This window comes from Bactrocera dorsalis, chromosome 6, assembly GCF_023373825.1.
Source record: "Bactrocera dorsalis isolate Fly_Bdor chromosome 6, ASM2337382v1, whole genome shotgun sequence".
NCBI lineage: Eukaryota > Metazoa > Arthropoda > Insecta > Diptera > Tephritidae > Bactrocera > Bactrocera dorsalis.
Genome location: NC_064308.1, coordinates 30,516,039 through 30,536,494, shown reverse-complemented (window position 1 = coordinate 30,536,494; position 20,456 = coordinate 30,516,039). Strand labels below are relative to the sequence as shown.

Here is a 20,456-nt window from a genome sequence, read left to right as displayed (position 1 = left end):
GAGGATTATTTCTTTCCAAAAATGGAGAAAAAAGTTAAACAATTTGTGGGAAATTGTCGAACTTGCTCGCGGGCGAAGTATAATCGGCACCCAAAGAAGCAGCTTATTGCTCAAACGCCCATACCAACATATTGTGGAGAAATTCTTCACATCGACATATTTTCTACCGGGTCCAAGTTCTTCTTGACGTGCATAGTTTTCAAAATTTGCGATAGTACAGTCGTTGAAATCAAGAACGCAAGGAAACAACTTGGCAAAGTGCAGACTTTGCCGAAAAAACATTAAATCATGCGGAAATACAACCAACCTGATGGGGCACCTAAAAAATATTCATAAGGCAGCTTTCCGAGAGCTTACCGATGATGGCTCAACAAAAATTACGGATTCTTTACCCTCAACAAGTTTTAAATCTATAAAGGAACCCACTAAAGAAGCAGATAGAAGTGACGCCTTGAAAGAACCTGAAAATAAAACTGTTGGTCCACCAAAACGCCAAAAAACTATTCAAGCTAGTTTTGAAGAGATTTATGCTTTCTCGGCCAATGGTGACAAAACTATTAAAATTAATAATGCCTTAGTATATATGGTGTGTAAGGATAATCAGCCATTTACTATTGTAGAGAACGAAGGCTTTCGCAATTTCCTTAAAGTGATTGAGCCGCGTTATAAACTTCCCAATAAAACAACACTCACTCGTTGGGTTGATGACAAATACGCCGCCCTATCAGGAATCATCCGTGAAAAGTTGTCGGGCATTGAAAATCTGACTTTGACAACTGACATGTGGTCAGAATCGATGTCCATGAGGAGCTTTCTTGGAGTCACAGCTCATTTCGGTGTTGGCAGTGAGTTGTTTTCTATCACTCTGGGAGTAAGCCAATCAAATGAACGCCATACATCACAACACATTGCTGAAATGCTGCTGAACACTTGCGACGAATGGAGTATTGACAAAGACCAAATTTCGGCTGTGGTGACGGACAATGCACCAAATATGGTGAAAGCTGTAGAGCTAGCCTTTGGTAAAAAGCACATACCTTGTTTTGCTCATATTTTAAACTTGGTTGCACAAAATTTAATAGAACAATGCAAACCACTACGCGAGTTAATAAGCAAAGTCAAAGATGTTGTGACGTGGTTTAAACAGAGCAACATAGCAAGCAACGAACTCCGTAAATCAACCTCAGACGAAACTAAATTAATTCAACAGGTGCCTACTAGATGGAATAGCACATATTATATGATTGAGCGATTCATCGAACTTCGTGAGATTGTTAACAATATAATCATCAGACACAAAAATGCACCAGCTATGCTGCATGCGTCAGAACTTGCACATCTAAGTTCAGTTCTACAGGTACTACGTCCAATAGAAGCTGCTACGAAGGAGGTCTCAGGTGATAAGTATTGCACTAGCAGCAAAGTAATACCACTTATTCATTGCCTCGTTTTAAAAATTAAGCCTCTGAGCTTCGACGACTCGATTGCCAAAGAGCTACAGTCTCTGGTTCTTAAGGAGATTCAGAAGAGAATGGGTGTCATCGAAAACGTAACTCCCCTCGCTATAGCCACGGTATTGGACCCCAGATTCAAGAAAATGCATTTTACGGATCCGCTTGCATGCTCTGCTGCTGTAGGAAAAATAAAAGATCTCATGAAAGCCGCAGCCCACAACACGACCAAAGGTTCGGAGTCATCGGAACTTTCTGATAAAAATGAGGATAACTATTCATTGTGGGAGGACCACCACAAGCTAGTCCATAAAAGTTGGAAATTGTCAAAGGCCGATGACACTATTTCTGATGAGCTGGCCATATATCTACGTTGCCCAGTGGGTAGACTCACTGAAAACCCATTGGAAATTTGGAAGGACTTGGAGATACAGCTCCCACAATTGAAGCCAATCGCATATAAATATCTGACCATGGTGGGAACGTCAGTCCCGTCAGAGCGACTGTTTTCAAAAGCGGCCCAAATCGTAACTCAGCAGAGAAATAGGCTTAAAGGCAAGAGATTAAACAAGCTTTTATTTTTGCAAACTATCCCTAAGGAATATTGGTATTAATAAAGAATGACATTATTTTTATTATTATAATTCTATTATTTATAATTCCATTTTCTTAAATTTAAAAAAAAAAACACTCGATTTTGAAAAAACATCGATGTTTCTTAAACGATGCATCGAACACCATCGATGTATATATTCGATGCATTGAATCGGAAAAAAAATCGATATATTTCCGCAATGGACACCCCTAAATATTATTAATTGAAACTTTATTAGGACAGTTAAAACAAAACCATGTTAGACAAAAAAGACGAATAAATGAATTAGGTACACTTTGGAAATAGATAGCAGGAACTCCAAATCATGACGATTTCATAAAAATAAATGATAGATTAAATGATCTAACAATAAACAATTTACTACAAATTCAGAAATTTTTAAAGTAATAACAGAATTAACTGATACAATAAATAATATAAAAAGTGATAACACAGCCAGAAAAATCGAAAGAAGAAGAAATCAATACATTATACATGAACTACAAAATATAATAAATACAATAACATTTGGGAAAATAGGAATTTTAAATCCCACAATTTTACATTTTGATGAATTAAAAAACATAACATATTACCAACATGGTACAATGACCATTACAGACTTAATGGACATTTCAAAATTTAAAATAGCACAAAAAAGAGATATAATTATACTTTATATCAAATACCCAAAAATAGAATCAACATGTAAATACTATGATGTGAGAGCCATCGCTCAATTAGATGGTAAGCTTATAATTGATCAGAATATAAAATATTGTAATAATAAATTTTTTAATATACAAAATTGTAAAACTGAAATTACAAAAACATATTGCAAATTAAATAAAAAAAATACACGTTTGTCAGAAATATTAAATAAAAAACAAGGAAAATGTAAAAACCTAAAAGAGAAAAATTTGAAAATAGAAGAAATAAAACCAGGAGCAATATTAATTTCAGAAAAAAATATTGTAGACAATCAAACATTAACTGGAACATATGTATTTAATAACATTTGAAAATAATACAGTAATTAATAATCAAACTTATGAAAATATAGAAACAAAAATCTGGAATTATCTTAAAAATAACCACATCAATAATTTTGAAATTTTAGAATATATTGAAACAACTAATAAACTGTTAAAATTAGATAATATAAACATTTTAGCAGAACGGAATAAGCATATCACAGTCCATTCTTATTTTTTGGTATATAATTTTAATCTTGGGAATACTTTTCATAACTTACATAATATTAAAATTCAAAAAATCTCGCGAAATTCTCAAACCAATAGAAAATGTGCAATTGCAAGAAGTCACATATAATGCTCTTTTAGATCAAATACATAAATTAACTCAAAATAATAGTGAATCGGGGACGATTCATCTTAGGGAGGGGGGAGTTAATGACAGCCTCCACACATCCACTTGACCATAACTGTAAACAATATTGAATCTTTACACTTTGTAGTTGTGCGGCCTCATAAATTAAAATCTTTATTAATGCTTTTGCTTATTTAAGAAATTGATATACTTTTTCCGTTCACATTGGAATAAACCATTCTTAACTAAACAATATTTGTAGCCCTCACAAGAAGGCATAATAAAATCAAAGCAGAACACTTAACGTTCTGCCTAAAAATGCTGAATACAATATTAATGTAAATTGACACTTTCTTTGTTTTAAACTCAATTTCAATATGTAATAACTTTAAGTAAATAATAAGTACGAGGGCTGTCCGATAAATAACCGACCTAACCATGATGCACGCGACTTTTTAAAATTTTTTTTTTTTTTTTCTACATAGTCTCCTTGTAACTCCACACACTTCTCCCAGCGATGCTCCCATCTCTGCAACCCTTCCAAATAGTACTTGGCGTCTTTGTCTGCAAAATACGAGTTCACGAAAGAGATTGCCTCCTCATTTGACGAAAATCTCTGGCCGCCGAGCGCAGTTTTAAATTGAGGAAATAAAAAAGTCGTATGGTGCTAGATCCGGTGAATAAGGTGGATGGTCAAGCAGTTCGAACCGCAATTCGTGGATTTTCGCCATGGCGACTGTTGAGGTGTGAGATGGTGCGTTGTCTTGGCGGAACAAGACTTTCTTTTTTTGCAAATGTGGCCGAGTTTTCGAAATTTCTTCCTTTAGCTTGTCCAATAATGATGCGTAGTATGCTCCTGTTATAGTTTTTCCTTTTTCAAGATAGTCGACAAAAATAATTCCATGGCTGTCCCAAAAAACACTCGCCATCACTTTCCCAGCCGAATACACAGCTTTAGGTTTTTTTGGGGCTGGTTCCCCCTTTTCAATCCACTGTTTAGATTGAATTTTTGTTTCGGGCGTATAATAATGAATCTAAGTTTTGTCTACAGTTATCAATCGGCGCCAAAACTTGGTCTTATTGCCTCTAAACTGAGCCAACAAGCGCTGGAAATGTTCATGCGCGCACGTTTGTGGTCTAGCGTAAGCAAACGCGGCACCCAACGCGCGGACAGACTTCTCATGCCCAAATCTTGGTTTAATATGTGACAAATAGTTTCTTTTGACATCTTCATAATCTCAGCTATTTCCCTAACTTTAATCCGGCGGTCGTCTAGTACCAATTGATGAACTTTAGCGATGTTATCGTTAGTGGTTACAGTTTTTGGACGCCCAGGACGTTCATCATCTTCCAAGCTCCTGCGACCACGTTTAAATTCAGTTGCCCAAAATTTTACGGTGGTAAACGATGGTGCAGAGTCACCATACACAGAGTCCAACTCATCTTTGATTTGTGAAGGCGTATTGCCTTTCAAAAATAAAAATTTAATTACAGCTCGATATTCAATTTTTTCCATTTTGGCGAAATCACCGAAATAGACTCACAAAAACGACTGTCAACAGATAATTGCGCAAGATAAATTTCTGAAATTTTGGCGAGTAGCTATTATAATATGCACAATTTGAAGTAGAAACTTTTTTTTCAGATGTGCCGCTAGCTTCACGTTGAGGTCGGTTATTTATCGGACAGCCCTCGTAAATGTGTAAATATTAGTAACTTGTAAATAAAGGATGGATTTTGTCTCCGGCGATCGAATCGACACGACGAGTTTCATTTTCTCTGCGCGTTGACAGATAGGAAATATATTTTTTTACAAATTCCCGCGATACGGGAATTAATTTGTATGCATGAATATGAATATGAAGACATAAACATACATATGTAAATTATTCAAATGTATTATTCAATTTGAAGTTATTTTATTTGCCGTCATCACGGCTTAGTTGTCAAGTATAAAGTACCCATTAAATTATTCCTAACTTAGCTCAAGCCACCAACCCGCATCGCGTTGTAGCTCCTCTGCTGACGTTTTGCTGACCTTGCGCCTCGTGCATGGTGTTTGTTTACTTAGATGTCTGGCCAATGTTCTCACGCAAAATGTGCTGACTTAGCGACATGTGCAGAGTGGTAGGCTCTTATTACGACGGGAATTAGGGTGTGTCGTTTCTTCGCGATAACTCCTCCCCTTCTAAATGGGGAACGTCCTCGGTCCTCAAAGAAGCGGTTTTAATTGCAGTTTCAACGGACCTGGCTATGATAATCTCTCTCTTGGTCCTCCTTATCCTGAGAAGGACGTAAACAGTGAATGCCATGATTAATAAGACACCAATGGCTGAGAAACCTGTAACGTGGCCATAATGGATTGATCGCTGCAGGTGATTGATCCTTTGAACATTCTCTAGATTCACATGGTGAAGGTAAGAAGCGCTTAATATTTCTGTGTGCTGCGTCAAGTTGATTGTAGAAGCCCATGGAGTTTCAGGTTTTAGAGGCAATGTAGAATTTTCGTTATAAAAAGTCGTACCATTAATCTTTACGTTGTTTTTGAAGACCACGAGGTATGTTCCGTTGACCGTAATAGGGACCTCATTATTTTCCTCGATGACAGCCAATTGGTCATTGATGACAACAAGGCCGTCACTTATCGGTGAAATTGGTGTGAGGTTGTTAAATGTTGTACTGCAATTAGCGGTGTTGCGAGTCAGTAGTTGCAGAGCGCATGATGTAGTCGGAGATGGTAAGCAAAACGTTGGTGTTGTGTCGCTGCAGTTCTTTACGGCTACGGTATGGTTATAACACTTGGCTAAGATGGATTCTTCTAGGTGCAGGATTTGGTGGCCATGAGCTACCGGTAAAATAGTAATTTTCTTACATCTAAACATAGGAATCGGATATCTTATTAAAAAGTAAATTATGTTATTATACTGTAATATCTTAATTCTAGCTACTGCCATAACATCGGCCACGGTAAGGTCAGTGAAGTGCTCGTCTCCTGTTATGAAATTTATTTCGTTACTGTCTAAGAGAATGGGACTTAAGACCCCAATTTTGGCGAAAGTGACAGCTGTTATAATGTTATTTAATTCTGTAATAATTGCTCTGTTTCTAGCCAGTAGTATGTCATAAAGGTGACCGGTGTTTATTTCTCTTTCTTTTGTTAATTTCAGGATTTTATTTACTGTAATGGTAAGGTTATTGATTTCTTTCTGTACTTGAGTGTTTATGGTAAACTGTCTGTCCTGCGAGTTAATTAGCTGTTCTTCTGTGCTCATTAATCTATTGAAGTCGTCATGGTCAGGAGTTCCAGCAATGTATTTCAGGACTGTCCCTAGGGCATTCAGGTTTCTCGCCTGTCTGTGGTGAGCGTTTATCATTTGTATCAGTCGACTTATCTGGTTTATGTCCGCGTCTAGTAACTTCCTCATATGTGACTGAGGAAAGTGGTCTGTGGCATTAATTGTCTCGTCTCTCAGTAATTCGTAAAGTGTCAAGTTGGTAACATGCTTGATGTGTCCTGAATTTTCCCAAATTACAAGGTCCTCACCGACCACCGGAATGTACCTTGCATTGGTATAGTCGATTAACCTTCCTGTCGTTACCGATATTGATATGGCCAAAATTATGAAAATCCTAAAAACATATATGAAATTTTTTGTTAATTGTTTATCATTAGGAACGCCTAGGTTCTAGATTAAGTTTAACGAAGGTTGTCCTTATGGACCCTTCTCCCTTTTATTAAAACTGTTGTACCCATGTCTTTTTCCACCTCTTCCTCAGTATAAAGAGGCGTAAGCTTATTGCCTAGTCTCCTGTTATTTTTAACAAGTACTTTTTCTCCAACAGGGAACTCCCTATCCTGCCTGTTCTTAATATGAGTTGTTAGTTCTCTTTCCTGTGCGTTTCTTAAGCGGCATGGTATTTGGTTGTCATCTTTAATTGAACGAAATACGGTAAGGGGCTTCATCCTCGTTACTGTGTGAATGGACCTGTTATACTCAATCGTAGCTAAAAGAACAATTTCCTCAACATCATCAAGATTTTTGTCAAGTTTAAGGCATCGTGCTATTTCCATTAGTGTGTTATGGAATCGCTCCACCTGACCATTTGATGTACTATGTAGTGGTGGAGCATTCGCAATGTCGATATTGAAGTTATTCTTTAATGTAGCTTTGATGCTGTGTGAATTCAGCGACTTCTCATTGTCGTAATAAACTATTCGAGTACCGAAAAGCATGTTGAGTAACTGAAGGAGCTGTGGTTTGACATCTACTATCGTTCTTGATTTCAACGACTGTACTATCGCAAATTTTGAAAACTATGCACGTCAAGAAGAACTTGGACCCGGTAGAAAATATGTCGATGTGAAGAATTTCTCCACAATATGTTGGTATGGGCGTTTGAGCAATAAGCTGCTTCTTTGGGTGCCGATTATACTTCGCCCGCGAGCAAGTTCGACAATTTCCCACAAATTGTTTAACTTTTTTCTCCATTTTTGGAAAGAAATAATCCTCTAGAATTTGTTTTGTGTTCTCCTGCGCTGCTCGATGCGCTCTGTTATGTTCAGCAGCGATAATTTCCTGCTGCTCATTCGGATTCGTAATGTCGTTAACGAATTTCTCCGTATGTCTGAACTTAACTGTTGGAAACATTTCGACCAGTTTGTGTTGAAACTGTGCAAGTGCATGCAGATCGCAGTATATTGCGTTTACTGCTGTTGTGTTTACGGCCTCCTGTAAAAGTTTTAATAAATCCTTTTTTTCTCGGTAAGAAATGATATGCCTTGTCTTTTTTCCAAAAATTATAAAAGTTTTTCTTTGAGGTTCTGTACCTACCTCCACAATAATCTGGTTGCGGAAGCAATTTACCGGTTTTTCCGATCTTTCAATTGTATGGGTTGATGATTCCTCGCTATGAATTGTCTCGACGCTCGTGTTATCTAAAGCATTTATCTGTTGCCTAGATAGAGCGTCTGCCACCACATTTTCCTTTCCTGGTTTGTAGATTAGCTTTGCGTTGCATTCGTCTATGAAGGCTTTCCATCTTTTAATTTTCGAATTAGGATTCCTATCCGAAACCGCAAAGGTCAGCGGCTGGTGGTCAGTATAAACATTAAGTTTTGTTACGCCAAATAGGTAGTTTCTAAGAGCTTTCAATGTCCATACAATAGCTAACAATTCCCTTTCATTGGTAGCGTAATGCTCCTCGCTCCCGGACAAAGTGCGAGAAATCATGGTAATCGGTTTGCCCTCCTGAGAGAGGACGGCGCCTATAGCATGAGCCGACGCGTCAGTAGTTAGGTCAAATGGTTTGTTAAAATCTGGATACGTTAGGGTTACATCCTCTGACGCTAAAATTTCTTTAATTGTTTGGAAGTTCTTGGGACGCAGTAACTCGACCGTTTTCGCCTCTCATGATGCTCGACAATGGTTTTGATATTCTAGCGAAATCCCTTATAAAACATCTATAATAACCCGCTAAACCTAGGAATGATCTGAGTCCCCTTAGAGTGGTGGGCTCAGGGAAACTTCGTATTGTGTCGACTTTGTCTGGACACGTTTTTACTCCTCCTTGTGAAACCAAGAACCCCAGGTATTCGACCTCAGTCCTAAAAAATTTGGATTTTTCAACCGACACTCTCATGTTGGCCCTAAATAATTCATTTAAAATTGATTCTATATCTTTCAGATGCTGCTGTTTGTTTTCCGAAAAAATAATAACATCGTCTACATAAACAAAACAGCTTTTCCCAATATGCTCTCTTAATACGTCGTCTATGGCGCGTTTTTTAATCCAATAGGTAACCGGCAAAATTTATACTTGCCCTTCTTGACAGAGAAAGCTGTTTTTTCCCTATCACGCTCCAATAGTTTAATCTGATGGAAACCAGATTTTAAGTCCAAAGTGGTGAAGTATTTACTACCACCCAAATTGGAAAGAATTCCTGTTATGTCAGGAATTGGGTACTTATCACCGATAGTTTTTTCATTGAGCTTCCGAAAATCAATAACTAATTTCGGCTTCGCCTGTCCGTTTTCGTCTACCCCCTTTTTCTTTACCACCCATATAGGGTTGTTAAACGGTGATCTTGATGGCCGCATAACTTCATTTGCTAACAAGTCCTTGATTTCTTTGTCCACGAAATCCGCTACACTCAGTGGGTACGGGTATAATCTTGAGTAAACTGGTGTTTCGTCCTCCGTGCGAATTGTTGCTATCACTTTTGTATTGTATGGTAGTGCCTCATTGGGGTCAGCAAAAACCCCATTCATCCTTTTGATCATCCTAGAAAAATCTTCCCTAACGTCTGTTGGTACTAGATTTGTTTGAAGCCTAAGATGGCTTACGTCATGACTGGAAATGAAGAAGATTTCCTCCTCACCAAAATCAAGTGTTCGATTTAAGGTCAATGTTCGCATGGACCCTGTTTAGTATGTCGAGCCCAATCACGCCATCAAATGATGTTAAGTCCGGTAAGATGGAAAATTCTGCCACTACGCCAAATATTTTTATGTAGCATTTTTCCATGATAGAAGTAACCCCGTGAATAGATTTTACAGAGAATGTGTCCTTGAAATGTTGTGTCCTTAAAGCCGGTGTTGGTTTCATATAACTCCTCGACGCACCGGTATTGATAAGGAGTTTCACTTCCTTCCCTCCTAAGGACTTTAAAATCCAGGGTAGGAGGGACCTTCCCCTAAAAATTAAGTTGATCTAAACTTACGACATCCGCCGCTTGTTCGGCTTCTGCACCATGCAATGATTCACTCTGTAGCTCAACTTCCTCCTCCAGATGATTAACACGTTGGATCTTTGGTCCTGTGTAACGCCCAGAATTTGCTGGACGTTTTTTTTGATAGCCCTGTTGCGTTCTATTACTGTTTCCTTGATAGGCACCTCGGTCTCTGTCAAACGATTGGTGTTTAAATTTTGATAAGGATGGATCAACGTCCATTGGTTCCGCTCTAACTAGTCTGTCGCTGTCACGTCCGTTATTTACCCTTTGATTTTCCGTAAAATGAGGTGCATGTCCGGGTTTGTACTGCCTATTACTATAGTAATGTGGGCTCTTATGAGCTGAGGGTGGATCGTAAGTGTTTGTCCTATGGTTGTTCTGGCTTGAAATTATATTATTATTTTTTTTAATGTGGTTGCCCTCGACGTTCCTGGCAGCAAAACTGGCCGCGAACGCATACCGCTCATGGTTTGAGTCTACCTCCTGTGCTAAAGCAAGAGCAGACGGAAGGTCAGACGGCCGTGAAGCGAAAAGAATATCGCATAAGGGCTTCCTTAAGCCGGAAATGAAAACTCTTAGGGCATCTGCCCTATATTTCTCGTTTATAATTTCTGCCACGCTACTCTCGTAAGACATTATAGTCTTATTAGCATCAAGCGTTATGTCACATGTCACTAGTGAATTTATAGATACCTTTAGATATTTTTCTACCTTTGGCCTGCTGTCCGTCACCTGGTTTTGGATTGCTCCTTACTTCCTATCGAACTCCAACGTTTGTGCTGCCAAAGCACTTCTAACTTCCGCCTTAATTAACTTGCTTATTTGTTCTGTGTTCATATTTGCTTTCTGACTTCCTAACTTTAAATTTCTAAAAAGGTCTTCCAGACCTTCACTCATTAATTTTTGTTCTGTCACTTTCTTTTATTTTATTCACAATTATTGCTATATTTATTCCAGAAAACGAGCATCTCACTTACCCTTCCATTAGATTTGAATAGATTAAGATTAGGTTCAGGTTCTTCCAAAGGTTGTCTCTTCTTTAAGTCCACGTTGAGTCCAAGTAGTTGATTGTTGTTGATTTTAAGTGAACCAGCTGTCGTAGTTACACGAGTCGATTTAAGAACATTTTATATTTTTCTATTAAACTTTTCACTCGCGGGCCCCACGTTGGGCGCCAATTATTCAAATGTAACACCGGTCAACAAAAAAAAATATTTTTTTGGGGTTTCTGTTCTCATGCTTGAATTCTAATTCTAGACACTGAAAAACACTTAAATATTAATCTTTGGTTCTTAAAGTTTGCTTTGGGCTGATCTACATCGATAAATTCATTTTAATTTATTTCATAAATCAAAAATGGCAGCACTTTGATTAACCCGAAAGTAAACAGTATTATTATTTGTAAGAGGCACAGTAGTGAATGTTAACCTGTTTATTATAGCTGTAACAACAATATTAGTGTATTTTTCAGTTAAAAAATGGCATCAAGTCAGTGTAAAAATGATGTTGATTTATTCTGTTTTTTTTGCGGTGAATTTATTAAAGTTAAAAGTAAAAAATTTGCTTTATCAACCTATTTGAAACTTTGCGAAGCCTATTTTAACCTAAAAGTCAGTAATCAAAATGAAAATTGGGTACCTCACTTCGTCTGCGTTAATTGTAAAAATACTTTAGAAGGTTAGAAAAAAATCGAAAAATTGCTATAATTTCTACGAAAGCAAACTTTAACGGGAAAAAAACATTTTTTTCTTATTTTTGTCATAGGAGAAACTAAAATTTAACATGTAGATGTCAGACCCAAAAATCGTGTTGACCGGTGTAATATTTAATTCAAAATTACTTTATTTGCCGTCATCTCGGCTTAGTTGTCAAGTATAAAGTGAAACTTATAATTATCCCTAACTTAGCTCAAGCCACCAACCCGCATAGCGTTGTGGCTCCTCTGCTGACGTTTTGCTGACCTTGCGTCTCGTGCATGGTGTTAGTTTACTTTGATGTCCGGCCAATGTTCTCACGCAAAATGTGCTAACTTAGCGACATGTGCAGAGTGGTAGGCTCTTATTACGACGGGAATTAGGGTGTGTCGTTTTCTCGCGATAACTTTAGGGTGTGTCGTTTTCTCGCCATAACTTGCAGCTGATCAAACACAAGCAAAGCAATGTGAAAAACTGCAAACCAATCACTGCCAAAAGTGCTGCGCATTTTTCTAATAATTGTTTTCTGCGTTTGCTTTGCTTGCGACTGCTGCTTTTAAAGCATAACCAAAAGCAAAAGCAAATTTTAAAACAGTTAAAAGTCGAAGCAGTAAAAAGCTAAAATTCTACGACTTTTGCTCCTTCGACTGCAGCAATTTAAACACTGTTTTAGGCATTAAAACATTCACTTGGATAAATAACAATGATAATCAATTATTAATTATATCGCACATACCTACTATCTATTTACTAACAAACAAACTTAAAATAATCCCCTACCCAGACTCCAACGGCTATCAGCTAGAATATACAGATACACAATCCTATTTTGAAAGAACAAATAAAGTCTATAATAATGAAAACAAAGAAATAAACAATGAATGCGTCACCAATATTATCAAACGTTTAAATCCAATTTGTAATTTCAAGCCAGTAAACACAAGAGATATAATAAAATACATAGAGCCTAATATAATCATTACTTGGAATTTGACCAAAACCAGTCTCAAACAAATTGCCAAAATTCAAACAATAATACAGAAATAGAAGGAAACAAAATGATAAGGGCGACGCAATGCAAAATAGAAATTAATAACATAATTGGGTAAATGAGCCTTAGTCACCCGCCCCACACCACACCTACACCCATCACTAACACGCCAAGCTCACCACACTCACCTCGACATCAACACCACCCAAACTACTCAACATAAAAAGGGTCAGGCTATACACAAGTCAGTATTGATTCGTCCGTTGCTGAATGCAAGTCCCTTTTTCGCCACGCACCCCTAGTTATCTCCATTTACACCGGTCTACATAATTCACGAACATAATTTTGTGAATATAACGTGTCCGGAACACTCTCTATACGGCCATTAGAAGGCGAATTTCTATTGTACAATAAAATCGTTTTTATCTGGTAAGTAGAGTTGTGAAATTAAAACCGGAGGTTTTATTTTAAAACACATAATTTGGCAAAAGTGGTAAGTCAAGCGGGTAGTGATAAAACATTGGTCCTTCGAGCTGCAAAGAACGGCATTAATGACAAAATTAAAAAAACAGAAAGACATTAAATTGTGACATCAACATACATACATACAAAACTTGTTCAAAAAAAAAAAAACACTTACAAAAATTCGTGCAAAAAATTCAGTGAGGCGACATATACATACATATATACAAAAATTTAGTCCAATATACATATATCTATATAAATAAAAATGAATCGCCAAAATGTATGTACGCTCATAACTCTCATACGACTGAACCAAATTTGATAGTTCTTTTTTTAAAATGTTCGTTGAGGTTCAGGGATAGTTTCTGCGGAGAAAAAATTCGAATAATTGCCGGAAAACCCCTAAAAACAGCCCTTTTCGGGCTCTCGCTAAGAGAACGGTCAACCCAGTATTGATGAAATTTTAAAGAGAATATTCTGTGTGAATCGGGGAAGGTTTAGAAATAAAAAAACCTGTATGCTTTTCGTGAGGAAAAGTCGAAAAATTGGATTATTTCAAAAAGTTAATTTTTTCCATACAATTTTTTTTTTCAATTTGTTTGTTTTGTTTTTCAATTATTTGAATCGTTCAAATTTGTCGTTTGCTTCAAAATTTTTTGAAAATTATTCAGTGAAAATGTTATGCGTATTGCACATAAAGTGATCAATTACAAATTGAAATTTGTTACAATGCCAAGAAGAGGGCGCGCTAATATCGGTCGGCGTTCTTTTTGGCATCAACATACATTAGCAGCCCAAGGCACATGACCGAGTACTCCCAGGATGCGATGACGTACGTGCGGTATTATGGATCGCGGTGAATCAGCAAGCGATCGTCACGATGTCACAGCAAGACTTTTCAAGCAACAGCTTCGATGGACTTTATCTTGAAGCAACGTACATATATATGGTGCTGTTAGATGCTAGATGTACTCTGTTGAGTGGCCAAAGAAAGGTTTGCGTACGCACACATTCTTCTTTGGATTGTGGATGGTTTATGGTGGCTACACTAGATCAAATTGATGAAATCATTCAATCATGGGGAAATTCCTGATGCAAAGAAAAATCCAGTATTATACGAAGTGGTAAAAACCAATAAGGTTCATGGACCTTGCGGACACCACAATCCCACTTCAGTTTGTATGTCTCACAATAAATGCACGAAGCAGTATCCACGTGCTTTTCTTTCGGAAACACAAACTAGAAATGATGGATATCCACTCTATCGGAGTCGCTCACCAGACGACAATGGCAGAACATTTAGCATTCAATTTAGAGGCGTGAGAATCGAAGTTGACAACACATGGATCGACCATATTCGCCACTGTTGTCTAATTCACATTCAAAAGTCACGTCAATGTTGCGTATTGCAGTTTAGTGCAATCGATAAAATACGTTTGTAATTACGGAAAGTGTTCGACGCAGTACCCGCCGCAAGAAGCAGAGGAAGAGGAAGACCTCCACTCCGTTGGAAGGACCAAGTGGAGAAGGACCTGGCCTCGCTTGGAATATCCAATTGGCGCCACGTAGCGAAGAGAAGAAACGGCTGGCGCGCTGTTGTTGACTCGGCTATAATCGCGTAAGCGGTGTCTACGCCAGTAAAGAAGAAGAATTACGTCACCATAGGAAGCAACATTTCGGTAATTGGTCTTGAACGATACGGTCGATACGTGAACTGCAATAAAGCGCTTTGTAGGATATTTACTTTTGCAATTCATGAAAGTTTTCCGACTGTTGTGCATCTTACAGTTAATTTAGAGATTGACCAAAGAGTCTATTTCAACTCAGAGAATACAGTACAGCCAGTGGAAACACCGCCAACAACAAAATTAACTTTTACGAGTTTATTCTCAACTTTCGTCAGTGAACCGTTTGCGAGAACTTCCTCTATTCGAAAATGTCATGATATTATACATAGAATGCATCGTCGAAGAAATATTTACGCAGAAAGCAAAGCCAACCAGTAAATGGACATCCAGGTGTGTTCTCAACTAATGCATTAGGACGAATTTACACAATTCACCCGAAAAACGACAATTGCTTCTACCTTCGGTTGCTATTGATTAATGTACGCGGTTAAAATTCATTTCAGTCATTGCGTACTGTGAATGGTACGGTATGTGCAACTTTTTGAGAATCATGCCAGCAATTACAATTGCTAGAACATGATAATCACTGGGGAATCAAACGATGGACGATGCGATTGCTACTTCGAATGCAAATGAAGTTCGCGAAGATTAGCCTTCAAATCCTTCGATTCCTTTAGTGCACGCGCAATGATAGCTGCCAAAAGTACCAATGTTCTTGACTTAAACTGGAAGATTCAAAGTCAAATTCCGAGAGACTTGCAGTCATACAAATCGATCGATCGTCTTGACAATGAAGGCGACACCGTGAATTATCCAGTGGAATTTCTAAATTCTTTGGATAGGCTTGGTATGCCAGCGCATCATCTGCATCTCAAAGTTGGATCTGTAGTTATGATGTTTCGCAATCTGATTGTGTCGCACCTATCAAATATAAGGAGCAGAATGCTACGGATTTTTTTAGTTCTAACGATTTGCCATTTCAGTTCAAACGTATTCCGTTTTCAGTGGAAGCTGAATTTGAAATGACGATCAACAGGATAGTCGTATAGTGGGTGGCACACAGCCAGATATACGTTGCGTGCTGACGAGTTGGAAAACCATCTTCTCTGTACATATACGCACCGGAACAGAAACCAAAAATGTTGTTTATCAAACTTCGTTACATTGAAAAAATATTTAGAAAAATCGCAAATAAATGATTATCAACACAATATGAATTTTTGTCTTTTATTTCAAAACACATAATTTCACGCAGGACAGCGGCTGCGGGGTCAGCTAGTACAAAAAAATATTATTGCAAGTGAAATTAAAGTGAAGTGACAGATACTTACATACATACAAAAAAAAAAACAAAGTTGAAAACGGAAAACACGAAACGGTTCTCTACCGTTATATCAAAATAAAATAAAAAAAAATAATTTTTATCAAAACCAAAAAGAAAAAAAAATTTTGTGCTAATGCGAAAAATTTTAAATCGCGTGAGTTAACGACATAGCCTCGCTCCGGGTCACACACACTCACATACATCTTATCTCCTAATATACATTCCGAACAAAGGCGAACTATGTATGTAAACCGATAGAACTCGCTTTGACATGCACTATCAGTCGAACAATAGAAATGAACATGCATTATCTAGAAAGGCATTCTCAACATGTAAACAACAAACATCTGGCAATGGAATAATCCACTGCGATAACCAACTCCGCATCTCAAGTAATAGCAAGATAGCAGATATCGAATTACAACAAAGAAGTCGCATGCAGATAACAGCAGCCGCATTTCATTAGTATAAATAGCTGTAAGATCTTATATTAAAATTTAGTTCTTAAGAATATCAATAAAGGCACGCATTTCGGCGTATAAATAAAATTGTTTAAATTCTTGAACTCATATCGTGTAAACGATATTAACTGGGGGCTCAACCAGTCTGTAAGCCATCTCTATCCATTGAATAAAACGATAGAAAAAATTCCACGGGAAGTAGGACTTCCAGCACTAGATCTTTGAAAAAGGTGCTTAAAATTGAACAAAGATAAAATTAATATTCCTGCAAAATCTGGAAAAGAATAACGGATAAGTCTTGATATATAGATAAAACAGTCAAGCAACGTTATATCAACGGATATCCCAACACGCTAGAATCTCAAAAAAGGAGACAAAAGCCGTTCAATTTGCGTCGTCCCCTATTGAACACCGACGTCAAGATGACAACACAAGAAATCGCAAGCTTGAGAGCACAAATCGCTGCTCTGACCACAACGTTCACTGAAACTCAACAAAGATTGAATTCGTTGGAAACCCACGCAACACCTAACGTCGCAGTCACAAACCAATACCAGGACTGTACACCAAACATCACAGATGTATCACAAATAAACTTAGAAATATTCAAAACCTTACCAGTCTTCACAGGCGATATGAACCATTATAGGTCATGGAGAAAACGCGCCTGGACGCACATGGAAAACATCAAGAATTACGCTACTACACCCATGTACTACACGACACTCTCGATTGTACATTCCAAAATTCAAGGAGAGGCGGCCGATATTTTAATAAACCACAACACCAAATTCAACTTTTATTCCATAATAAACCGTCTCGATTATACTTATGCGGACCAGAGACCTCTGTATGTTTTGCTCGAAGGAATGAAAAGAATAAAGCAAGGAAAAAGGACTCTGGCAGAGTTCCATTCCGAAGTCAGCAAGTCACTTAATCTTGCACTCACTAAAGTTGAGATGGATAATCATGGACCAGGAAATCCATCAGCTATGATTGAATATGCAAACCAGGAAGCTGTGAGGACATTCATTCTCGGTCTGAACAGCAAATATACCAGCGGCACCCTCTACAGTCACAATCCGAAGGACTTAGAAACCGCTTACGCTATCGCGAGTACGATATACCACGATAATATAAACTCACAATTCGACGTTCCGCAATACAATCAGCAGAGACAATATAATACATCACAGTACCAAAACTCAAGCAGAAGACATTACGAGGAGCCACAAAGGTACAAACCTAACGTACAGGTGCAATACAATCAGACAGCACCCCGGCAACAGCATCAACCAATGGACGTAGATTCATCACAACAATACACGAGATCCGCAAATCCCAATAGGGATCATTCCAAACCACAACAAAACAGCTATAACCGTCAATTACAAGGGCTACCTCCAAATAATCAATTTCGCGGTAACCCTCAAAAAAGAGAACGAAATCCTTCATCTCATAATTCCCACGTACAACAGAAATGTCAACGTGTAAACCAGACACGCGACGAAGAACTACAATCGCTTACACCAGAATACGAGAACGATGATTACGAAACAGGCAGCGCTTTTTTAGGCGCATGAACGATTTGCCGTGTCTGCAACGCCACTGCAGGGATACAGGCAAACTTATTAACATCCTGATTGATACTGGAGCAACAAACAACTATATAAGTACAAAATGTAACTTAGGTAAGTCTATTCAAATTAAACCTGTAAAAGTGAAAACTCTTCATGGTTACTCAATAACCAAATCAAAAAAAATAATTACATTGTTAGAACATAATCTCACATTTTTTGAAACTGATGCATTAGAAGAATTCGATATGCTTCTGGGTGAACAGGGTCTTAGGAAAATTAAAGCAGAAATCAACCTTTTCGAGTACACGCTCAGTTATAAATATAGGGCCAAGAAAGAAAGTGAATCTGTGCAAAAAATAAATTATACGGTTAATAGTGAAAAATATAGAGCAGAAATCGAAGAAATTATGCAAAGAAATGAAGACACAAATGAAGTGCTACCATATACTACCACGGTACAAGCTACCATTAGAACGAAATCCGAAGATCCTATTTGGACCAAGCAATATCCGTACCCTATGTCGGATAGCGATTTCATTAACAAAGAAATTAACAAACTTTTAGAAAATTAAATAATTCAACCCAGCAAAAGTCCGTATAACTCTCCCATTTGGACAGTCGCAAAAAAAGGTACCGATGAACAAGGGAAACCTAAGCGCAGAATGGTCGTAGACTTTCAGAAACTTAACAATCAAACTGTTACAGATAGATACCCCATACCTGATGTGGCTATGACCATACAAAATTTAGGAAACGCAAAAGTATTTTCAACTCTAGACTTAGAATCTGGTTTCCATCAGATCCTTATTAATAAATCAGACAGGGAAAAAACGGCTTTTAGTGTAAATGGAGCTAAATACGAATTTCTTCGTATGCCATTCGGCCTGAAAAACGCCCCATCTATTTTTCAAAGATGCGTGGATGATATCCTTAGACCATATATCGGGAAGTTCGCGTACGTCTATATAGACGATGTTCTCATTTATTCTTCCTCTCCTGAAGAACATATCGAACACATCCGCATAATCATAAATGCCCTTCACCAGGCCAATATGAAAATCTCTAACGAAAAATCTCACTTTTTCAAAGACTCTGTTGAATACTTAGGGCATATAATTAAATACAACAAGATTACAGTTGACCCAACAAAAATACAGACTATTAAAAATTTCCCTATTCCTACAACACTGAAGGAACTCAGATCCTTCCTAGGTCTCGCAAGTTACTATAGAAAATTTATAAAGAATTTTGCAGCCATCGTCAAACCACTAACTACGTTCCTCAGAGGAGAGAACGGTGGCATATCAAAGAATCAAAGTGCAAAAATAAAAATCACTTTAGACGAACCTGCACTAAAAGCACTGAACATAATAAAAGAAGAACTACAAGCCCAGGTCGAACTCTTCCAACCAAATTTTAACAAACCTTTCGAATTAACCACAGATGCTAGCAATTACGCTATAGGAGCCGTATTATCCCAAAACCAAAAACCCATATCATTTATTTCACGAACGCTCAGTGAAACAGAACAGAATTACTCCACAAATGAGAAAGAGTTACTCGCAATTGTATGGTCACTACAGAAACTACGCAACTACTTGTATGGTATAGCAGATTTAACAATATACACCGACCATCAATCTCTAATATTCTCCATATCAGAAAAAAACCCCAATACAAAATTAAAAAGATGGAAAAATTTCATTGAAGAATATGGTGCAAAAATCGTTTACAAACCCGGACATCAGAACGTGGTCGCTGATGCCCTTTCTCGTCAGCAAATAAACAACACTTTAAATTCTGATGACTCCCAACATTCAGCACAAAGCTCACCAACACAAAGACTCAAACGAGTAAAAAAACCAGTAAACTCCTTTAGAAACCAAATTATTGTAAAACGGTCAGATCAGAACCCCATCGAAATATTCTCACAAAACATATTTTCTAACAGCCGACACACGATCTTTTTTAATACGAAAACTGTATTACTAGATAGACTAAAAAATGTAATTAGACCAAAGATAACTAATGCTATACAAATAGACGAGCAAATGTTATTTTACGTCGAAAATGACATTATCAACACATTTCCAACTGTATCGATTGTACTAGCGCAAAAATTGGTGGACGATATTACCGAAACCGAACAACAAGAACAGATCATACAAGACACACACAGACGTGCTCACAGAAACTACAAAAACA

General features: G+C 37.5%; 1 protein-coding gene across 1 annotated transcript; it reads left to right on the top strand.

The window, feature by feature from the left end:
• The first annotated feature begins 310 nt into the window (after positions 1-310).
• LOC125779734 (zinc finger BED domain-containing protein 4-like) lies at positions 311-3,539 on the top strand. Its single transcript, XM_049461006.1, has 2 exons — positions 311-1,935; positions 3,524-3,539. Exons 1-2 carry the CDS (start codon positions 311-313, stop codon positions 3,537-3,539), a joined length of 1,641 nt encoding a protein of 546 aa, XP_049316963.1.
• Positions 3,540-20,456: the final 16,917 nt, after the last annotated feature.

Coding starts and splice junctions, on each gene's coding strand:
- LOC125779734 (XM_049461006.1), top strand. CDS start 311: ATGGGGCACCTAAAAAATATTCATAAGGCAGCTTTCCGAGAGCTTACC.